At 36.8% G+C, this 13,243-nt stretch overlaps 1 protein-coding gene across 5 annotated transcripts in view; it reads right to left on the reverse strand.

The window, feature by feature from the left end:
• Window positions 1-902: 902 nt before the first annotated feature.
• CMC1 (C-X9-C motif containing 1) overlaps window positions 903-13,243 on the reverse strand; it is a 78,872-nt gene continuing 66,531 nt past the window's right edge. For 4 of the 5 annotated variants that reach the window (XM_028843237.2, XM_077990622.1, XM_028843236.2 and 1 more), the window contains 2 exons: window positions 4,178-4,268; window positions 903-1,160 (listed from right to left, as the gene is read on the reverse strand). In XM_028843237.2, coding sequence (XP_028699070.1) covers window positions 1,040-1,160; window positions 4,178-4,268 — 212 coding nt within the window. In that variant the 3' untranslated portion in view covers window positions 903-1,039. The remainder of the gene's footprint in view (window positions 1,161-4,177; window positions 4,269-13,243) is intronic. The other variant, NM_001261273.1, reaches the window with a different exon arrangement.

A 13,243-nucleotide genomic window follows, 5' to 3' on the forward strand; every position in this document is an offset into this window, starting at 1 on the left:
TAGCCAAGTTATCAGGTTAAGAACGTATGTTTTAGAAAATTCTACATCAAAGATGTAAGTAAAATTAATTCATGTAAGTATCTCCTTATCTATGGTTCTGCTATGGTTTGAGTGTGTCCCCCAAGAGTTCATGTGTTGGAAACTTAATTGCTAATTTAACAGTACTAAGAGACCGAGCCTTTAAGAGGTAATAGGGTGATGAGGGTGGAGCCCTCATGAATGGATTTATGCCGTTATTGCAGGTATAAATTCTCAAGAGAGCGAGTTGTTACAAAAGCTTGCCCACACTTGTTCGTCCTTCTGTTTTTTCACCCTGTTATGTTTTGATGCAGTATGAAAACCCTTGCCAGAAGCTGCTGGCAAATAAACTCCAGAACTGTAAGCCAAACAAATTTTTCTTATAAATTACCTGGTCTTGGGTATTCTCCCAATGGACTAAGATAGTTTCCAAATGAGCCTGTACTACTACTAACAGTAACTACCAATATAAGAGCATCCACCAGGTCTGAAGCACTGTCTTATACGCTGTACGTGTAGCTGCTATATGCAATACTCAGTACGTCCTCAACAAACTGTATTAGATTTACTTCCACAGTTGTATAGCTAATAAGTGGTAGAATCAGGAAGGATTCTGGTTCATAGCCATCCTGCTATACTGCCCAGTTATTATTAACACCTTTGAAGGTTATCCATTACTGCTTTTCTTTAGTTTTGGCTCCCATGATTAGCCATTAGCCTATACATTGGAAGAAAAGTAATATAAGGACCATATTAGACTGTAAAAAGTCAGTGTCACTGTTATAGAACTACAGTTGTGGAAGAACTTTCAAAAGGTCCAGAATGACCAGGAAAACCATATCCCACTTCAGTAACTACTACCTTCCCATTTAAGAAACCAGAACTTTGAAATAAAATATTTATTTCAGTATTTCCATAATTAAAGCAAACATACATGCTTGAGTTCATTATTTAAGGTGATTTATACTATAAAATGACTTCCATGAATATTAGAGTTCCTGAATGTCATTTGAGTATCTGCCTACATGCTTGTTGGAACCTTCTGTAGCCTTTTCTTTGCAGGAATTCCAGTTTTTCTGAATTCTTCCCTTTCCTTCAGGTATTCCATTTTGCATTCTTCATGAAAGGCTGGATCATTATAGCTATGAGAAGGAAATGAAAATATTTTAAAGTAATCTTGCATGTGTTAAATGTAAGCTTACTTTAATTACTAATATTCAGACATCTGGTTCATCAGGCTCAATCTTTAGAAGCACACTTTTAGTAATGGTTACAAATTCACTGTTAACTTTATGCTACCAAACTGAAGACCAAATCATTCATTTTTATATAGTACTGTCACAGGATACAGCAGTGAGAAGCACAGCTCCTGTCCTGGGAACCCACGGTGTAAAGGACAAGTAAAGACCAGATTAAGTGTACAAAATACTGTGACAGAGGTATGCCCCAGTGCACCATGGAAACAAGGAAGAAATGGGGAAGGCAGAGATATCAAGGGGAAATGCTTGAGTCGTATTTTGAAAGACCAACAGAAATCCATATAGAAGGCAAGTGTGGGAAGGCACGTGGATGAGGAAAAACTAATGCATGAAAAACTGCAAGTAGATAGGTACCACTATAGCAGATTATGCACATAGGAGAAAAGGCCTGAAATGAAGATGGAATGGGCAAAAGTCAAATCATGATGTGCCCTTTATGCTATACGAAGAAAATCTATCCTGAAGAAAATGGAGCACAATTAATAGAGCACCTCACCTGTAAGATCAGTTTTGTGTCTTGGATGAATCTGACAAAATGTGGCAGATAGGGCAAAAGGGGGCAAGCAATGTTAGAGCCAAGATAGCCAATAAACGGTTAAAATAATCCAGGCAAAAAATGATGAAGGCACAGGCCAAAAGAAGAGCTGAAGGAATGAAAAGGAAGAGATAATGTGCGGGAAATTTCAGTAATCAACAGGAAATAACCAGTTAGAGTTAGGAGATAAGACTGTAGATACTAGACAACTGTATAATTCACAAAGACACGTAGGATGAGCAAAATGAGCCAAATTCATTTTTGGACTTGAATAAAGAAACAAATGTTACTTTCTATAGTAAGTAACTGAATTCATGGGTGCAAACTAAACTTCCTCAGCTTTCAGAATGAGAAGAGAACTTGGGGAATCACCAACTTTAAGGAGTAGATTAAAAACGTTGAGAAGTACAGAGAGGTGTTGGGAAAATGGGAAAAAATATTATCAGGGAAGACAGAGGAGACTTTTAAGAAGGGATTGTCAGAGAGAGGTCAAATAAAAAAGAACAATTTGTTGGATTTGTCTACCATCAGCCCATTAGAGCCTTTAAAAAGAGCAGGTTTAGTGATGTAAGGACAGAAATCAGATTATAAATGAAGGTAACAGGTAAGCAAAAACAATGTTTCAAAATGAGAGAGGATAAGCAGTTACATTCATTTCATGGAAATGTCAATAGTAATTAACAAAGAAGAACACCCTCTTATTTAAAGATGAACAAATGCTATTTCTTAGTGTATCTGGGGACTCAAAGTCAAGTAAAATTTTCCCTAATAATTTTCCATTTACTTTCAGTTAATGTTACATCCACTGCTTATCTCTTCTAAGCAAGCAGAAACAGCCATCCTTCCTAGCCCTCTCCTCCCCTCAGATGGACTAGAATCTTTTATTTTCTTCTCGTATATCTAGGGGGTGAGAGAGAGAAGGATATTCAAATGATTAATATTCAGATAAATAGTAACAAATACTAATCAAAAAAGAGCTAATATTGACTGAATACCTATCATGGTAAATGTGTTTACATACAGTACCTCACAATCACTCCATAAGGTATAATTATTCATTCTTACAATGAAGAGCCTGCCTAAGGTCACACGGCTAGCTAAGCTCTCACTGATGCAGAAGCGGAACCCAGGTTGCCCTCTGCAGTCTAGACTCCCGTCTACTCTGCTCTAGAGCTGTCCCGACTGGAGTGAAGGATAATATGTCAAACTAGCAATAACAATTATGATGACTGAATCTGAGATATAAAAATTATTTAATCAATATATAAGACAGAATTTAACAATTCAGTCATACAAAAGTTTAAGGGATTCGTTTACTCAGTAAACATTTCTTGGAAGCACTCGGGAATAGAACTGAGTCACAGAACGAAGTTTCACTCCTCTATGGTAAAGCACTGAGTACAATACCTAGACCATAAATAAGGGCTGCTGTTGATATTAACTTAAGAAAAAAAATCAACACTGATTATGTTTCATCATCTACAAATATAGCAAATGTAGCGATGAGTTTACATTATCTCTAAAGTCTTTTCCAACTCCACCATTCTAAAAAAAGGTCTATAAGTTTATGTGTATGTATTTTATTTTTTTTAAAATGTAGGGTTCAGGTGTTCATTACTATTTTATTTAATCCCCTAAGACATGTATCATACTGACATACACACTGCACAGGCTAGAGAAATTAAAGGAAATAAAGGCTTACCAAAACTAAGATCTCTCAACATTCAATTAACAATACTTGCTAAAGTATTCTACAATATTATCTGTCAATAATGTGGGCGATAGAACTTGGGTGAATAAATCAGTATGTGAATTCAAAGAACTTCACACATTTTTACTTAGATTTAAGGAACTACAATAAAACATTAGTGCACATGATATTATAAAATTATTTTAAAAGTTAATTTGGTTAACTTCAAAAATCTAAATTTACCTTTATATCATCCATATGATTTATCTCAGCTTTCTAGGAGTTAAATTACATTAATCCAACAAATCACAAGGCTGGAGAAGGTCTCAGAGATATTTTAATTCAGTTATCTTCACAATAGAATAAACAAATATCAGTCTGTACTATATTTTACAGATCAGACTGTTCATGAAAAAAGATTTGTTAAATAGTGAAAAATCATATATTTTTGTCTGCTGACTTCATCTTTTTAATTAGATACAATGCTGATAAAATTTGAAAAGACTCATAAATATGTTGCATTTTTAAGACTATACTGGAACTTTAGACTCAGCCAACAATATGATAAATTTGGTATGGAGAGGTACAGAATATATTACATGTACTGAGTTAAGTAATATACTCTTATCTACTACAAATACACATAGAAGCACAAACATCGAGATAACTACTTACTAAGCAGTCAGACATTCTTTCAATGCAGAGTTTTCTTTCCGGCAGTTTACTACCATAAGAACTCCAGAGTTCTTGCAACATTTGGTAAAATCTGAAATACATTTGGAAGGAAAAAATTACTTGTAATTACATCTGTATAAACACACACACACACACACACACACACACACACACACAATTATTTTTCTTTTTAGAAGAAAGCCTGTCGCCCAGGCTGGAGTGCAGTGGCATGATGATAGCTCACTGCAGCCTTGAACATCTATTACGTAGATTGGGCTTGGCACATGGTATCAAGCTCAACAAAAGACATGTACACCAGTAAAAGGCAGAATAAGATGAGTGATATTTACTTTGTAGAAATAAATGTGATTTGAGAGGAGGGAGAGAGGACTTCTGAGATGAAGGGCAAGGAGACTTCAAAGAGACAGGTGGGGAGATAGGATTTCTAGTAGAGAAACAGTACAATCATGGGCTGCTTAACAATGAGGGTATGTTCTGAGAAATGCATCATTTGACAATTTCATCGTGGTCCAAAGATCAGAGTGTACTTACACAAACCTAGATGGTACAGCTGAGTAGACATCTAGGCTATTTGCTATAGCCGAGGCCACAAACCTGTACCATATGTTACTGTACTGAATACTGCAGGCAATTATAACAGAAAGGTAAGTACCTGTGTATCTACACATTTCTAAACATAGAAAAGGTACAGTAAAAATACAGCATTATCATCTTATGGAACCACCATCATATATGTAGTCTATCGTTGATCTAAACATCGTCATGCAGTGCACGACTGTATATTCCAGGAGAAATACCAAGAGCTGCCTCCTCCTTTGAAGGGGAATTGTTTGCAGACATTGGTATCTGTTGTCTAGTCTCTGCATGTCTTCTTAGTACCTGGCAACAAAAGCCGGTGGATTCCCACCTGATGGCATCAAGGCATCCCTTTGCTTTTACACAACCCTGCCATGGTTTCTTAACTTCTAATAACAGGACTCCCATTTCATTCCCAAGGAAGTTCTAGGTGCCCTAGATATTTCAAATGGCTTTCTGTCAAATTTCCACTCTGCTAATTTGCCCTTTAAATTGTATTGGCACCTTGAGTATTCTGCCTTTTCAGGACCACAAATCCAGAAAAGCCTGGTACCTATGCTACCCACAGCTGGGCCACTTACTACTCTGTCTTGTGTTTGCTTTGGGTCAGACTCAGTCCTGTCTTATCCCTTACACAGGACATATGCTTTGCTCCTCATCTCTTGAAGCTACTCTCGTGAACTACTCTGGTCCCTCCTTCTGACCACTGGCTGCTCTAGTTCCAGACTCTGCCACCCCTAATCTACTGTAAGTAAGCAACTGTTTCCAAGTGAGATCTTAAACATCGTCCTTACAAAGAAGCTGTAGGCAAAAAAATAAAATAAAAATAAAAATAAATTCTGGATTGTGTTTTCTCAATATGTTTTGTAACTTTTAAAATACAAAATAATCAAGATTCCTCTCTTAAGCTATGTGTTATCCTTCCAGGTACTTGGAATTATACATTATTTATAATTGTCTTAAACAATAATTTTAGGAATGTCCGTGAAAATACATACTTATGTAACAAAAATATTTTTAAACCACAAGCAACCAAAAATGAGATTAAATGCATAAAAAATTCATTATGGGCCGGGCACGGTGGCTCAAGCCTGTAATCCCAGCACTTTGGGAGGCCGAGGCGGGCAGATCACCTGAGGTCAGAAGTTCGAGACCAGCCTGGCCAACATGGTGAAACCTGTCTCTACTAAAAATACACAAATTAGCCGGGTGTGGTGGCAGGTGCCTGTAATCCCAGCTACTCAGGAGGCTAAGGTAGGAAAATCGCTTAAACCTAGGAGGCGGAGGTTGCGGTGAGCCAAGATCGTGCCATTGCACTTCAGCCTGGGAGACCAGAGACTCTGTCTCAAAAAAAAAAAAAAAAAATTCATTATGGGGGCTTTGCTGGGACAAGAGTCCTACAGCATAGATACCTGTATCCACTCACAACATCATAGTGATACTTCCAAGAAAATTGGTGGAATAGGAAGAAGGAACAAGGGATGCTAGAAATGACTTTAATTCAAATAGCGTGCGTGATCACACGAAATGAGTTCATACATAGTATTCCCCTTCAAGGACACACAGGATTAGTTCCCTTTGGCTTCTGCTTCACTAGTCTCAGCAGTCCCAACATTTGCTCTCTCATTCCCAACCCAGCCTGTTAGACTCTACATGTAATCAAGTATCTTCTTTATTCCAACTACAAATGTTCTTGTTCCTCTTGATGCAGAGGAGCTGGGCACACAGGTCAAATCAAACCAAAGGAAATTCCTTTGTGCCCTTTGACTAAGGACTCCCTAATACTCAAAAGGCAAAGCGGACTTACAGCCAGTGCAGATGCTGAAGGGTAGCCACATGGCTATCTAAAAGTCAATTATCTTTCACTCTGGAATGCCTATCTATTCTTACATGTTAATTTTTCTATTTACAACGTGATGTTAAGATCCACCTTTATATAAGCAAAGACTACGATCCCCAAATAAAAAGACATGGGCAATCCTCAAACAATATGTATATAAAGTTAATCCAGAATTAGCTAAATCTAGCTAAAGGCTTCTTTAAGAGAACTGCCATGCTCAATAGTGGTAATGAACCATTGGCTGGATTCCCCTGCACCACCTTACTTTTACTGTCACCTTACTATACCTATACCAGACCAGTTCACCCAAATAATGTCTGGAAGAAAGGTAATTAGATAATGAATTTTGCCTCATGAAAACACACTAGTTGACCAAACTTCAGTCCTTTTCTGGAAAACACAGACACAATGGATGTTAGCAAATGTTTACTTTCTGAATTTAACAAACCCAATATTTTACCTTACTTGAGAATAGGATGCTTAGGCATTGCATTAAGATTTGTTTTGTTTACTATTAATAAAAATGTCCTTGGTAGGGAACTGGTACAAAATAGCATTTATGTGTTCTGATCACAATAAAGGCATAGTCTATACACTTTCACACTTGTCCATATCTCTTCAGGAGTAAATGTGACTGACCTGAAGCCTAAAGCTGTCTGTAAGGTTTCTGTCACTTGTTTAGCAACAAGATTTTAATGAGGACCTTTCTTTCATTCTACATTAGTATATATTCATATAATAGTGATGCTGCTAATACTGCCAACTGATTTCTAAAATGGAATTCTGAAACAAATCCAATTTAAATCACTTCCATCTTTCAATTTATGTTAAATGTTAAAGAGCTTGTATATCTGATTCTATCAATAATTTAATTACCATTAAAAACTACAAAAATCAAATTTCATTCAATTCAGTCTATCTTAAGATAATACAAAAGAATATCAATAAACAGTAGGAATGTGGAGAGATTGTTAAAAGTTATTCAAAGGTTTAAAGTAATGAGCACTCAATATATTTTTTCTTTAAGATATCAAGAACATAAAATTCTATGTCTTTCTTTTGGAAACTCTTCATTTATCTCAAGGAAACCATGTAATATCATATACTATTGGTAAAAATATTCTCTGAAGCCAGGCACGGTGGCTCACGCCTGTAATCCCAGCACTTTGGGGGCTAAGGTGGGTGGATCCCTTGATGCCAGGAGCTTGAGTCCAGACTGGCCAGCATGGTGAAACCCCATCTCTACTAAAAGTATAACAATCAGCTGGGCATGGTGGCAGCACCTGTAATCCCAGCTACTTGAGAGGCCAAGGCAGGAGAATCACTTGAACCCAGGAACAGAAGGCTGCAGTGAGCTGAGATCACACCACTGCACTCCAGTCTGGGCAATAAAGTGAGACTCTGCCTCAAAAAAATAATTAAAAAAAAAAATTCTTTGGATATAATTAAATTTGGCTCAAGATTATCTAGGAAAAAAACACAAAAAGATAAAGTCTTCTCCTAACTTTAACATAATGGACAAAATAATTATTCACATTGTAATTAAGTACCAGTAGCCTATATAATTTCCAGTTTAACTATGATATGAAAAAAACTTGGGAGCTTCCATATAAAACAGTAACAGAAGTAATTTATTTTTTAACTCATTTAATTTATGAAACTTCCAGATATACGTCAATATTTAAATAATTCCCAATAATATGGTTCCTTAATCGAGCAAAGGATAAATATGGCAACTGTGCATTGAACTAGATATAGCAGATAGTTCATCTTTTACACTTTCTCTGCACATAGTTTCAAGCAACATCATTACTTTGCAAATGCAGTTATCCAGTTAGAACTAAAGCATTCACTGAGATGACAATTTTAAAACACATCAAATTAAAAGAAATAATCCCTATTATTTCATTTCTCTGATTAGAACGACTCTGTTCGTATCTCCATTAATTTGATTTTAAAATGAATTTTTTCACAACTATCTTTAGACACAGCACTTATTCCTAACTTTTCAGTACTTTAATTTCCTTAGCCACTCAAGTCTTCAAAAAAATGCCTATTTTCTCCCAGCATTACAAAAAGCAAAGGCATATTTGGATACCAATATAATTTAGAATTTTAACATATAAGCTATAGGCAATATTTCCATAACTGCACCATCATCTTAATAGGTGGAAAAAAATTAGGACATCCTGTTTATTAAAGAACATAGTAGGGCAGACTTAAAAATCCTCCTAAATTCATAATACATCATATCAACTCTATAAATAGGAGTCTGAATCACAAAACATTCCTTACATAAAACTAGGTAAGAATAAAAGCAGAGAGGTACTTTAAACTTAATGTAGGAAAGATCTTTTGAACAGTTAGTGAATTATAAGAAGTTTTAAAAACATAGGACTAAAAATGATAAAATTTGAAAGAGGGTCTAAGTGCTGACTTTTAGTAAGATTTCCCTTCAGACAAAGGTATCTGCAGTTTTAAATCTGTGATGTAAATTAAAATCTACAACAAATTTTCTCAAGAAAAGCTATCTTTTATGTGAATACTTCTGCAGTGAACAGTCTAATGTCAGGTCCCTCTAGACGATGCCTAAGAGCTGCGCCACTCTCAGTAATCATCATCCCTTCTGGAAGCTGTGAAGTAAAAAGTGCCTGAAGACAACAGGAGGTCACCCTCAGTTTTCAATGCAGTGATGAAGGTCTGAACCAAAGCAGAGACAATGAAGACAGTATTTTTGTCCTCTTCTTTCTCATGACTGCTCAGCTGAAGGAAATCAAGGCCAGAGGGACACACAGCACATTATTCTGTATAACCAACAGCACGAACAGTATTTCATGAGCTTCTGACTTCATATATATTAGTCTATGAAATTTAGTAACACAATTGTAGGTCTCCCTGTGACTTCTGCATCAATGATCTAAGTACTTCGACTTTTGGAAAGAATCGAATCCAACCCACAGACAAAGCCAAATATAAATTACTTCCAGACTGGATGAGAAGTAAATTAGGATAAATTCAAATAAGCTGAAAAAAGTGCACAAACCTTTTCCAGCAAACATTCTAGCCACCCATCCCTACAAAAAAAAAAAAAAGAGTACCACAATTTTCTAAAGATCCATAAAACTATCAGTTCACATGGAAAAATATAATGTCCAGAAATGATAAACACCTTTTATAACAGGGGTCCCCCAAATTCCGCACTGCAGACTGGTACCAGTCCATGGCCTGTTAGGAACTGGGCAGGACAGCAGAAGGTGAGCGTCTGGCCAGCGAGCATTACTGCCTGAGCTCCACCTCCTGTCAGATCAGCAGCGGCATCAGATTCTCACAAGAGCACACACCCTCCTGTGAAGAACTGTGCACGCAAGGGATCTAGGCTGCACGCTCCTTACGAGACTCTTAACTAATGGCTGATGATCTGAGGTGGAATCGTTTCATCCCGAAACCACCGCAAAAGTGTCTTCCACAAAACTGGTCCCTGGTGCCAAAAAGGTTGGGAATTGCTATTTCACAAGACACATATTGAAACAGTGGCTTCTTCACTGCACTACATCTTTAAAAACATTTCCATTTTCAAAGGCAAATCTAGACACTGCAGATGGGAAATCACCAAATCATTACTTTAATTTTTAAGAAAAGATTCATTTGTAAATACTGAGTTTGTTTTTCTTTAATTACCAAAGTAGAATGAAAAAGAAAAAATTACCTACATTCCTATCTTCATGATAGCAACAATAACAGCTAATATTTATTGTGTTTATAATAGGCACTGTCCAATGAGTTAATTAATGATTCACATGTATTAGCTGATTCAATAAATTACAATATTTAAGTATTTTCTCATTTATCCAGGGGCTCATAAAATATCATTCATTCATTCAACAAACATTTTCAAAGTACCTACTGTGCATATAAACACTGTGCTAGCTTCTGGGGTTACCACGTAGAGTAAGAAAGAGAGGGTTCCTACTCTGTGGGAGCTAACAACAGTTCCTGAAGAAGACAAGTAATCTTCAAATGCTAACAGTTGAGTTGATACCTGCTCTGGGCAGGGAGGGTGCTATGGAAGCACAGAATGGGAACCTCAAACATATTCAGGAGGGAATTCCAATATGAAGTACTCTTAAGCTATGATGTACACCGTGCTGTGTTAGCAAAGGAAGAGAGGGAACAGTATTCTGGACAAAGGTAAGGGCACAGAAGATCTGGAGGTGAACAGGCAGGACATATTACAGAGAATAATTCAGAATGGTTGGTACATTTGCTATTAGCTTGTGAGTGTGTGTGTGGGGGGGGGGGGCGGTGGATGCCAGATGGAGGAGAAAAGGCATGTACCAAATATGACCAGTTGGCAATGTTCAAATGTTTAGGCTGTGTTCTAAGGATTATCGAAATCCTCAAAAGAGTTTATGCAGTGGAATGACAAGATCATGTTTTCTTCTGCACAGAACTTTAGAGTAGGCAGGGAAAACAGAACTGGAAATAACAAAACTGGATAGAAAGTTAGTACAACAGTCCAAGGGGCTAAAAACATTTAAACCTGTGGCAGACAAAGTAGGAAAGGACAGAAGTGAGTGAATAAAAATGAAACCAGAGAGAACTAACAGGACTTGGAATATAGTTATTTATGAGTGTAATAGAAGGAGGAGTCAAGGATAACCCCTAATTTTCTTGCTGGGTGCATGATGGCCCAGGTGGATGACTTAAAAAACACCAGAAAAACAAACAAAAGCACTGTTGTACATAACACACACTCACCAAAAAGGAATAGCATATGAATTTGTTCTGTTTTGGTGGAGGAAGATGGAATAAAGATGACAATGAATTTAGGACATGTTCAGTTAAGGAGCCTGTGAATCATCCAAGTAGAAGGCAGTTAGCTATGATTCTGAAGCAAGTTCTGAAGACACTGTTTTGATAGCAGTAACTTAACAAAAATAATGAAAAGAGGCCCTGGACAACCACTGAGGAATCCTAACACTTCACGCTAGGAGAAAAAGAAGAAACTGGAAAAATACAGAGGACTATGTGGCATCAGAGAAAGCAAGGAAACCAAGCATTTGACTCTCAGTATAAAATCAGGGTCCACTAGACCCAATTTTAGTTTTGCAGATTTTTTTTTTTTGGGGGACGGAGTCTCGCTCTGTCATTAGGCTGGAGTGCAGTGGCATGATCTCGGCTCACTGCAACCTCTGTCTCCCAGGTTCAAGCGATTCTCCTGCCTCAGTCTCCCGAGTAGCTGGGACTACAGGCATGTGCCACCACACCTGGCTAATTTTTTGTATTTCAGTAGAGATGGGGTTTCACCATGCTGGCCAGGATGCTCTCGATCTCCTGACCTCATGATCCACCCACCTCAGCCTCCCAAAGTGCTGGGATTACAGGCATGAGCCACCACTCCAGGTTTCTTTTATAACTATTTCAAGGATATTTTATGACTTTATTCTTTCTTAGAGTCCTCCAAAAATCTAAAGAAAATTGACATATTTTTAATACAATAAAATTCATTTTAGCAAATAGGATCATTTGATCTTGGTGTAAAGCTAAGATTCAATATATAATTTATTGATCTTATTTTTCCTGTATCTTCAAACATTTAATTTCATCATAGTAGAAATTATTGCATCATGGCCTGTCAGTTATTTCCAACTATGCTAAAAATAACTACGATAAGAAAAGAAAAATGATGAAATCCCCTAGAAGGATGCAATAGTGAAATAAAGCCTTTCATTATTCCATCATATTTACTATATTGCTCAATGTATTGTATTACTGTTTATGAAGATATAAAAGTAGCTTTTTCTTTTCTTTTTTCTTAAAGCTTTCACTGAATACAGTTAAGATTTGAATTTTTTTTTCATTTTCTGCCTATGTTAGGTAGCGTAATAGTCCCCAAAGACGTCCCAGTCATAATCCCGGAAACCCATGAATATGTTAAGATACATAGGAAATGGGAATTAAGGATGCAGACAGAATTAAGTTTGCTAATCAGTTGAAAATAGGGAGGTTATCTCGGAAGGCCCAAAATAATCACAAGGGTCTTTAAAAGTGAAAGACAGATGCAGAAGAGGACAGGAGAAAAGAGATGAGATGATGGAAGCAGAGTCAGAGAGATTCTATCTTGCTGGCTTCAAAGATGGAAAAAAGAGAATACCTTCACCTTTGCTGAAAAAGGCAAGGAAACAGACTTTCCCCTAGAGCCTCCAGAAACAAACACAGCTCTGCTAACACCTTGATTTTAGCCCAGTGAGACCTGTCACACTTCAGAACTATGGAACTATAATATAATGAATTTGTATTGTCTTAATAAAGTTACTAAGTTTGTATAATTTGTCACAATAGCAATAGAAAACTAACATGCTACCACAGTACGGGGAAAAACTGGCCAAAAGATGTTTTGCAATTATTTGATGAATTAGAAGAATGCAAAGAAACCAATAGCAGCACTCTACAATTTAACGATGATGAAATTGATGATATAAGCACATAATCATATCGACTATAAGTCTTCAGATGATAGCATCCCAGATGAATTTTCTCAAAATCAGGAACTGAGGAGTGAATAATACTTTTTTTCTTGTCACCCAGGCTGGGCACTGGTAAGATCATAGCTCTCTGTAGCCTTGAAC

Source organism: Macaca mulatta, chromosome 2 (genome assembly GCF_049350105.2).
Source record: "Macaca mulatta isolate MMU2019108-1 chromosome 2, T2T-MMU8v2.0, whole genome shotgun sequence".
In the NCBI taxonomy this organism is placed as follows: domain Eukaryota; kingdom Metazoa; phylum Chordata; class Mammalia; order Primates; family Cercopithecidae; genus Macaca; species Macaca mulatta.